Genomic DNA, 11,062 nt, shown 5'->3' on the forward strand with positions numbered 1-11,062 from the left:
GGAACCAATCCTGGACAGAGTGCCAACCCACCTCAGGACACACACAAACACACCCAGCACACACTAGGGCCAATTTAGAATCGCCAATCCACCTAACCTGCATGTCTTTGGATTGCGGGAGGAAACCGGAGCGCCCGGAGGAAACCCACGCAGACACGGGGAGAACATGCAAACTCCACGCATATTTCTTGATTAAATTTGACAGTGCATTATGCATCACACAATCAAAGTCTTAATTAGAAACTATTGGGACTTTTTGTTAGCCCAAGTAAGTCCCCTATCTAAACCCTTGATAATGCCCACAAAGAACCTTCATGGGACAGCCCAAATAAAGCTCCTGAATACTCATAGTTAGCCCAAGTGGACCCCAGTTTCATTCATTTGTATATCCCAACATAAGCTCATTTGGGCTTGCCCAATTCAACCCATTTACACTTATGGGTCAGCCTAAATGGCACCATGGTGGGACCTACAATACAGCCCACAAAGAACCCTCTTGGGCTTGCCCATTTAGAAACAAACAGGACTTTTGGTTAGCCCAAGTGAGCCCCTATCTGGACCCTTGACAATGCCCACAAAAAACCTTTATGGGGAAGCCCAAATAAAGCCTGTGAATATTCATGGTTAGCCCAAGATGAACCCAATCATGACCCTTGAATTTGTCCACTTAGTACCCATGCCCACTTAGATCCCATGCCAAACCCAGATATTTCCCATTTCGGACCCATGTGGACATGTTGGCTGGGTATATGGTGCTCAAGAAACGTACAGAATATTGTGAATTTGGGAGAAGGATATTGCTGCAGACCGGAGACATTATGGGTGGATCTGAATTTCAACGAATGAGATTGATGTTAAAGTATGACAATCAAAAACTCACTCAACGTTTGAAGTGTAACTTCCACCAATCTTCCACCAATCTTTTCACAGTTAGTGATCCCTACCGCTTTGAGGTTCCGCCTCATAGAGATTCCTTTTAAATAGACCTGCACTGTACTAAGCAACGAAACTCTTAAAGAAAAGAAGACAAAGACGAAGCAACAGCGAACAAACTCTATTAGACCAAAGAAGAAGCGACGAAACGAATTGTTTGTTATTTCTGACAATGGAAGTAAGTTTGCTTATAAATTAAAACGTATGAAATTTGCAATTGCTAAATTTCTTCGTGTTTTTTTAAAATAACTTTTTGTTTCTTTGTTGTGATTGTACGTTTGTATAAATATTAATATACAGTATATTGGATTCACGTTTGTATTAATAATCATTTTCGCTGTAGTAATTGATGCATATTCAGTGCTTGAAGTAGTCCGCCACTCAGCGGTGCCAACATCCACCCATACCCACCCCCTCACCGGTGCTCAGTGGAATGCTAGTAGATCACTTCCAGTAGTTTTGTTCCCTATTAACTTTGTGCATATTTACATTTGTGAGATGTTCGATTAAAACGCTGTAATGTTATTTTACATTTGTTTAAACAGGAACATATCACGATCAAAAATACTACAGACATTCCGTCCGTACTTCAATCTTCAGATGTGGTTTTGTGCCTTTTCTGTCATCCGCGACTGTATTTTTCACGCACGTATATACGAGCAAATAAACATTTGCGAGATCACCGCAGAACAGCAGTTTCCTACGGAGGTACGCGTATCCCACTTTTCCCATTAATTCAGGCTGAGTAATCTTTAAACCAATTTATCAATGAATTCATTTTTCTATATTGATAATTACCGCATGGTGTCCAGTCCTCGTCATTTGGACGTTTTTCAGCGACTTTATTTATACACAAAATAAGAAATGAGACAATCCCAGGAGAAACACAAATGAAAGAGATATCTAAGAAAATACTGGAAAGCAGACTGAGGTGATTTGAATTTGTAATGAATAGAGATAATGTGTATGTGGGTAAAAAGATGATAAAAATGGAAGTACAGGGGAAGAGAAAGCTAGTGAGACCATAAGCAGAGATGGATTGATAAAGTAAAAGAATATCTGAAGGGCAAGGGTCTGACTGGGGAGTAAGTGCAGGACTAAGCTGTATGGAGAGTGCTTATCCAGCACATCGACCCCACATAGAAGTGGGAATTGATGATGATGAATAAGAAATTATTTGGCACTTGCCGCCCTTTAACCAGCTGTAGTGTCATATTTTTAATATACAGGTCAATTGCCTATATTTTTCTGTTGTATGTAAAATACTGCAGTGGTTGATGTAGTTTGCTGTGCTGTTAATGACAACAGACAACATTAGGAAAACAAACCTGCAACCTACATTAGCTCAATATAAATTAGTATGTCCAGTTTTATTTTAAGATGTAAGTTGGCTGAAGAGTATATAGATTATACTTCATGTCTGTACATAGAACCATGTCTATTTTCAGTAAACTGTTAAAACAGTTAAAGTGTTTTTAAAAATAGGTTTGCTGTTTCAGTAATTGCTCTTTGCCCTGGCCTGCGAGTCTGGTTAGGATCACAGATGAGCACCAGATACCATGGATATTAGATGGGTAAAGTCTAAGACAGAAAGCTAATTTATCACAGTCGTGTATATATGTATTAACTGGAATGATGCATGATGTTACCTTTTTTCCTTTTCAGTTGAGTTCCTTATGTTGGAGCTCTTGGAACAATGTGTCTAAATTGTAATACCAAGTAATCGGCACCGTCAATTTTAACAGATTTTCTTGGGTAGTTTTCTGCAGGTGATGCATGACATTTCTAAACTGTTAAGACTTTCAAGAAATGGGCAGTGCATCACTTAACTGTATGAGACTCAGACTGACAGTTGTGATGTACACAGGACCTTTTCAATGTAATTGCAAGTGACATTTATATATTTTTTTCCTTTCAGCAAACTTGTGACAAGAATATCTGCTGACAATTGGATATTAATGAAAAATAAGGTAAATTGCATACAACCATTTGTTAAACTTGTAATTTCACTTGTAGTTTTGGACTTTCACATGTGTTTTTTTTTCCTTCCTCCTTTTCATAGGACATACCAAAGCAGCCTAATGGTTCAGTAGACTGTGGAATTTACATGTTGATGGTATTTAATGATTAATTATAGGCTTTATGTAACCTTTAATTTGTGTTTAGATTGTATGTGATTTCAGTACTTTTTCTCTTGTTCTCTGTTAGAATGCACTTTATTTGACCATGGAGGAACCCTTTGATTTTACTGCTGTAAGTCCTTTAAAGATGCTGATATATACATTTCTTTCTTCATATGTGGCATACTTTTAACCATGGCATTCACTGATATACCCTTTTTATCTTAGGATGACATGCCTGCCATTAGAAAGTGGTGGTGTTTGGTTGTTCTGGAGATCAGCTCGTATGGGTGGTAAATATTCAATGTTTCCTTTTTGTTTTGTTAACAATTTATCCCATAATTTTATGTGGCCATCTACTATGGTTTGGTTTAGTGGGTGCCAAATGACCTGTGCTTTCTTAGAATAATTTACAGATATTGGTACTTGTTCTGAGTGTACCATTGCTAAGTGCCGGTGCGGGTACCTTGCTTTTGGAGATGCTCCTTTTTGGGATGCTTGGACAATCAAAGGTGACACCTCACAACCAGGGGAAAACAGTTTAAATAAGCTTGGAATTTTAATTTTTTTAATGTCTAAATGAGGTCATATAGTGTTACTTTAAATACACCAGTGTGTGTTTTGGTGTATACAGGTAAACTTTTACTGGCATTCTTTTTTTTCTGTTAAATGGATAACATCAGTATTTTAATGTCTAAAAATCAGGACCAAGAAGATCATGGCAGCAGTGAACTCGTTGAGGAATATACTGATACAGCCACACCAAGGTATTAATGTAGAACTTAGTCTACCACTGTGGTTTGATACTTGGTTCAACTTGAGTGAAAACCTTAAAATTGAACATGGTATGAAGGATTGTCATAAGCTTTGGGACCCATTGTCACATGGGGAGTGTTAGATTGGCTATTTTGATGATTAGAATAAAAATATTTTCAAAGCTTTTCTGTGACTTGCATATTACTTTAGCCAGTGTCCTGATTAGAGCAATCGTAATACTCTGAAGTAATGGATGTATTCAGAAAAACTATTGAGATCATATCCAACAGGAGTTTTTGTAGTGATCCACAGAGTAATCCTCACAGTTTCAAATGTCTTCCAATGTGTACACTTTTCCGAGGAAACACAAATGTTCAGACCAAAACCAGACAGCTTGCATAAGACAAATACTACATGTGACAGTCTGATGTATTTATTTGTGTGTGTCCACAGTGTAGGAGAGCAGGCTGGTTGTGTGGCTGCATTAGGGCTGCTGACTGAAGAACAAGGGGTTCAGGTTTTTGCATCTGCAGAGATCAGCAGGGCCTACAGGAGAACTCAACATGAAAAGCTGTTAGAGTTCATAATAAAGGACCATGGAGCAGATGATCACTTGCTGGTAACATAGTTCAGATGACAAGTACAACTTTGGTATTGTAATCTGTCTGGCAGCAAAGAGCTATGATGACTTTATAGTGCCAAACACTTGTATTTTCTTGTCCAATAGGCTGTTGTATCTTGAAAGGTATCATCCAAATGGTTAAAAAAATATGAAAATCCTAAAGGTCACCGGGTAATGACTTGTATAGAAGATGAGGAGTTGATAGATGGCCTCTACAACTTCTTGGATGAAGTGCTGTCAAGATCTGTAGGAACTTTTGAGAGGATTGACAGAGTTTGCATTATTCTGGATGTGCTGATGCCGGAGGTTAATTAGCCTTCAATAAATCTCTAATGAATACAGAAAGTGTGTCTATGAGTAACATCATCTCTTTTTCTGTGTTTTTGATAGGCTCTTATTAACGTTATACAGAAAGTTGAAAGGATTTCTCTGCCAGAGGCAGAAAATCTGTTCATGGATGGACCAGTATACAGTGAGTGGTACATCATGTGGAAAATAAACAGTCCTTTCCTTTTCTTTTCAGCACCATCATTCTGCTAAACAGAATACCCTATAGTTGTTGTGAATTTAGACAAGAATATAAACTAAATACATATATAAATGTGAATATATATGTTTAAAGTGACATTTAAACTATACATTAATACATTTTACATATTGGTAAAATTACATTTAGAAGTATGCCATATCTAGCATTTATTCTAAACTTTACAAGGTCAAGAATTGTGGTTTCAAATGACAAATGCAGAAGTGTTTCTGGTTGGTATGATTAGAATTTGTTCATTTGTGTGGTTGTTTTTGGTTTTTTTTTAGTGAGAGGGAAGAGTTTGACATACTTGTTTTGCAACAGTTGGAAGCACAAGGAAAGCACCACTGAGGCATTTAAACTCGGGATTACATCTCAACCCTACTCAAATAAATGTGTCTCTTTCTTTACTTCTCTTTTGCCTTTTTTATTTCTGTGTGTTAAAATGACTGTGCATAATAGAGTTGTATATATTTAATGTAACTATTGATGTAAATAATAAAGGACACTTTCTTTTATGGTTAAAGATTGTTGATTAAGTTCTGTATATTTGAAATTGCATGTCTGTTAATAGCCAATTGATGTCATCTGGATTTTTTCTTTAATTGTTATAACTGCCTTGTACAGTTATTATCCATTTTACATTGTTGTTTTATTTGTATATAATACTAGCAAAATAACCGCGCTTCGCGGCGGCAAAGTACTGCTTTTAAATTTTTATTAAGAAGAAAAGTAAATCTTTTTAAACTGAGGGAAAATATACCAATAATTATTTGTTAAGGATCTCTTTGTATACCACGTTGTCAGTTCAGTACTCCGGTTGTAATATGACCAAGCTGTGCGAGCTTACTCCTAAGCATGCAAGATATAGTTGGCCATGTGAAAAGCAATCTTGCCTCAAATCAATGGCAACCTTTTGTAGGGTCTGTCCCTGAGACTTATTAATTGTCATTGCGAAGCAGAGCCTTGCTGGAAATTGGAGGCATTTGAATTGAAATGGGAGATTAGAGGGTATAACGGGGATGCGAGGAATAAAAACTCTCTCCCCTGAGCAACTGCCAGTAAAAATAGTTGCCTCAATTAGGTTCTTTTGCAGACACGTGACCTGGAGTCTCGTGCCGTTACAAAGTTTCGGTGGTTGTAAGTTTCTCAGCAACATTATTGGTGTCCCAAACCTCAAAATTAGATAATGCTCAGGAGTGCCTGGAGGATTCAGAGTGTGGAGAAACTCTAGCGAAATCTTGTCTATTAACTTGTGGATTTTTCTGTGAGTATTTGGCGGCAGAGTTACGAAGTTGTTTCCGCAAGACTGCGTCAGCTGCAGAGCTGAGCTCGGAGCAAAATGAAGTGAATGAAATGACGTGAATGGGAGGAGAGATGATGATGTGACTCCCCCACCCGCCTTAACTGTCCATCCCCCCACAAACACAGTCTCTCGGCATGACAAACACCAGCGGCAGCATGTCTATGAACTTAATTTAAAGTTAAGGTTTACACCTTGCTTTCATATTCGTTTGCATAAGCACAATCCTTCACCAGCAATTTTAACTCAGTTACAAAGTGATCTAAAGTCTCGTTTATAGCCTGTGTTTTCTTATTAAACTTGTATCTTATGAATATCATATTCGTCTTAGGCATGACAAATGCCAGGGGCAGCATCTTCGTTTGCATAAGCACAGTCCTTCACCCGCGAATATTTAGCAGCGGCATATCTATTGGATTACTGCTGACGGACGGCCTTATATGGGCAGGCACTCAATTACGTAGGAGGCGTGATGATGCGGGACGCAACTCCACCTCACACGGTGACTGAGCTGCAGGCTATGGCCGTATATATGGACGTATGTAGGTTCCAGTTATGACTGTTACGCGTAGAATTTCGAAATGAAACCTGCCTAACTTTTGTAAGTAAGCTGTAAGGAATGAGCCTACAAAATTTCAGCCTTCCACTTACACGGGAAGTTGGAGAATTAGTGATGAGTCAGTCAGTCAGTCAGTGAGGGCTTTGCCTTTTATTAGTATAGAAGATATACAAGCGGGCATGCTGTAGTTTTAATACTTCAGTATATTCCTTAATCAGTCTGTTTGTTAAATTTAATCTTCTTTGTGCATTCTTTCTTTCAATTCAACTGACCAATCATTATTGATAATTGTAAATATTTCTTAAAATGGTTGCACAATTTTTATTGAATAATTATTAATAAAGTCTTGTTTTTGGTAGTGATAATACTGAGTGTTCTGTTTAAGTGGAGCTAGTCCAATCACCTTGTGTATTAACACTGTTAGAACCGATAGATATGACCAGAGCCTCCACTTGTATCCACATGGTTACAAATGGTGTGCACTTTGCTAGTACTGTACCTGTAAATCCCACAAGATAAAACAGCTTGGAAACTGAGGATCCTGATCAAGGCTTTGCTATTCACTTACAAACATACTCTAGAATAATATTGTTCTTATTTATCTTTTTTTAGGAGTCACATTTTCAATAACACTTGCATTTTTTAACTTAAAATATAGGTTCTACATATGGGAACAAAATTAAAAGAAAAGGATTGTATACGCCTGATAAATAGTCCAGAGTTTTGAAGATCAGCATTCTAAAACCATGACTCACAGCTAGGACTTTGTTGTTCTAAGGAATTGACATTATATATATATATATATAAAAAATGAAAGGAACCCTTTTTAATGAGAGTACAGCATCAAGTCAATGACACTGGTGGGCTATTGATCTAGTTAGTTAAGTAGCAGAGGGGTTTGTTAATCAGTTTCTGCTGCTTTGGGGCACTGGTGGGGGGCACCAATGAGATGTCCCACAAAACAGGAATGAATGGTTTAACAGGTGGAGGGATGCCACTGACATTTTACCCTCCTCATCTGTTTTATCACTCATTTTGCATTTGGCTATGGTCAGTGTCACTACTGGTAGCATGAGGCCATACCTGGACCCTACAGAGCTGGCACAGGTAGTCCAACTTCTCCAGGATGGCACATCAACACATGCTATTGCCAGAAAGTTTGTTGTGTCGCCTAGCACAGTCTCAAGGACATGGAGGAGATTCCAGGAGACAGATAGGCAGTTACTTCAGGAGAGATGGAGGAGAGCCCCTCATAGAAGGTCCTTAACCCATCAGCAGGACTCACCAGTTTCTACTCCTTTGGCCAAGGAAGGACAGGATGAGCACTGCCAGAGCCTATAAAATGACCACCAGCAGGTAGGCCAGTGGTGTGAATGTCTCTGACCAAACAATTACAAACAGACTGGAGTAGGATGGCCTGAAGGAGGCCCGACGTCCACTACTGAGGACCATGGAGTTCGATTGGCATTTGCCATAGAATACCAGAATTGGCAGGACTACCACTGGTGGGCACCCTGTGTTTTTCACAGATGAGAGCACATGTGACAGATGTGAAAGGTTCTGGAGAAGCCATGGAGAATGTTATTCTACCTGTGGTGTAGTTCAGCATAACTGGTTTGGTGGTAGGTCAGTGATGGTCTATGGAGGCATATCCATGGAGGGACGCACAGACCTCTACAGACTAGACAACAATGGGCACCTTGACTGCCATTAGGTATCTGGATGAAATCCTTGGACCCATTGGCAGACCCTATGCTGGTGCAGTGGCTCCTAGGTTCCTCCTGGTGCACCAGAACGGCCGGCCTCATGTGGTCAGAGGATGAAGGAATTGATCCCATTGACTGCCCCCACCCCCCACGCTCACTTGACTGACCTCAAGAACACCTCTGGGTGGGGCATTATGTTTCAGTCCATCCGACGCCACCAGGTTGCACCTCTGACTGTCCAAGAGCTTGGTGATGCCCTGGTCCAGATCTGGGAGGAGATCCCCCAGGACACCATCCTTTATCTCATTAGCAGCATGCCCCCCTCCCCCAATATTGTCAGGCATGCACACAAGCACATGGGGGCCATACAAATTACTGAGTGCGATTTGGAGTTGCTGCAATGAAATTTCGGCAAAATGGACTTAACCTGCCTGCCGCATCGTTTTTTCCCTTTGATTTTCGGGGTGTCTTTGAATTCAGCCTTCTGTAGGTTCATCATTTTCATTTCCAACAAATTATGTGCACATCAGTCCATAGCAGTAGAGACAGCCAACAATATTTTTTTCCCATTAAGATCTCATGTGCTTTCAAAGTGTTACTTTAATTTTTTTATATACTATATATATAATACATACTATTGAAAACTACATTGATGCAAACCAGATTTTCAGTATAAACCAATGAGAAACGACACTATAAAAATGCCTTACCAGAAATATCATTGCCAAAATAAATTCCCAGCTGTTCAGACTGAATTATTTAATGGCTTTGACTTGACAGACTCAGTGTAGTGTTTGCTAAAATGACCAGTTAAGTGGAGTCGTTTACAGCTATACAGGTTGTTATGTCAGGGCCATACTGGAGGATACAGACTCTGTGTGCTCTTAATATGCTGTTTGCTTGGATACTCATATCGGATTATGTCCAGCTGAACTATCTGTCATCTCTAACTTGTTACCAATCGTGATGCTGATGCCCATCAGGGCCTGCTGTACAGTTGGACTCCTGGTCTCCTCCAGTCTCAAAGACCCTAAAGACAGGCTGTTGTGTTCAGCACACCACTAGGACCTGATGGAGTCAAACAGAGGATAAATGAGATATGAATAAAAATCTGTCATGTTTTAAATCTCTAAATGTACCTTCCATCCATCCATTATCCAGCTCGCTATATCCTAACTAGAGGGCCACATGGATCTGCTGGAGCCAATCTCAGCCAAGGCAAGGCAGGAAACAAACCCCAGGTGGGGCACCAGCCCATCACAGGGCACACACACTAGGGACAATTTAGGATCGTCAATACAGCTAATCAGCATGTCTTTGGAGTGTGGGAGGAAACTGGAGTACCCAGAGGAAACCCAAACAGACACAGAGAGAACATGCAAACTCCACACAGGGAGGACCCAGGAAGCGAACCTGGGCCTCCTAACTGCGAGGCAGCAGCACTACCCACTGCGCCACCCTAAATGTACCTTTGCATAAGTAATGTGTATTATAATAAAGACGTATCTGATGATCTTAAAGAGGTATTTAAAATCCCAAAAGTAATAAAGGTCCAATTAAGTCAAATAATTGAATACCCTGATTAACAGGAGCACAGTCACAAAAACTGCAAAATTATTACTCTTTTGATGGCATAATATTTGCTCTTCACAGATTGTTTAACATAGCAAACTTCATTGTAAAACAAATAATTGAAATGTGACTATTAGCACTATGACAACTGTGTTTCTTACGTTTAACATTGATAACATAGAGACAGCCAATGGATTCTTTAAAGTCACAATTTTATTGCCAGCTTTCATAACGTTGTCTGTTCCCTGATACATGAACGTGAGAGTGTCAAGTATATGATTTGTAATAATCTATAATCATAATACAGCTAAAAAAACCAAACTGAAATACAAGATCCACAGGCAAGAAACTCACTAGAGCTGCTGGTGTGTTGAGAACAAACATGAAGACCACAGAATATTGAGGCTGATCTGCAGGCAGAAGGGTGGGCAATGGAATATTAGGAACCCTGACAGTTTATTCAACATTTAAAATTGTAATACGTTTATAGCCAGTCTTTAAGGTGACCCATTAAGTGTAGGCGACTATTTCATTTGGACAACAGTCAAAATTTATTTTAATCTGACTCACGTAATCAAGTAGAACCCACACTTAAGCCACATCAATCCATTAAAATTAGGCGGACACAAATGTGTATTGTTATGTTCATTTACATTTTCTTCAGACGTTGTTCAGTAACAATAAATATCTCATATGCAAACTTTTATTATCATTATTTTTTCAGAACCGCTACTTCATAAATGACGGTAGTAAAAATACACTGCAGTCTTAATGCACTAAACAAAGTGCTATAGTGTAGTGTATACACTCCGTCTCTTTGTCACTTTATCTTGACCGTCCACCTTTAGAAATTACTCCCACCTTTCTTTTTACGTATCCATAAAGCAATTGGCTAAAGTGGAACATGAATGACAAATAACACCGATTGACGATTTGTTGAATAAAACGGTGATTGACCGGGACGT

General features: G+C 39.2%; 1 protein-coding gene across 2 annotated transcripts; it reads left to right on the forward strand.

Moving 5' to 3' along the window:
- The first annotated feature begins 1,027 nt into the window (after window positions 1–1,027).
- On the forward strand, window positions 1,028–5,447 carry LOC120530529 (ubiquitin-like-specific protease 1). Of its 2 annotated transcripts, XM_039754956.1 has the most exons (7): window positions 1,028–1,111; window positions 2,852–2,903; window positions 2,996–3,049; window positions 3,142–3,186; window positions 3,282–3,346; window positions 4,822–4,903; window positions 5,245–5,447. In XM_039754956.1, exons 2-7 carry the CDS (start codon window positions 2,892–2,894, stop codon window positions 5,245–5,247), a joined length of 261 nt encoding a protein of 86 aa, XP_039610890.1. In that variant the 5' UTR covers window positions 1,028–1,111; window positions 2,852–2,891; the 3' UTR covers window positions 5,248–5,447. The 2 variants fall into 2 exon arrangements, with proteins under 2 accessions (XP_039610890.1, XP_039610889.1); XM_039754955.1 differs by lacking the exon at window positions 5,245–5,447 and having other exon boundaries at window positions 4,822–4,948.
- The last annotated feature ends 5,615 nt before the right edge of the window (window positions 5,448–11,062 follow it).

The sequence above is a fragment of the Polypterus senegalus genome, chromosome 6 (assembly GCF_016835505.1).
Source record: "Polypterus senegalus isolate Bchr_013 chromosome 6, ASM1683550v1, whole genome shotgun sequence".
NCBI classification, from domain to species: domain Eukaryota; kingdom Metazoa; phylum Chordata; class Cladistia; order Polypteriformes; family Polypteridae; genus Polypterus; species Polypterus senegalus.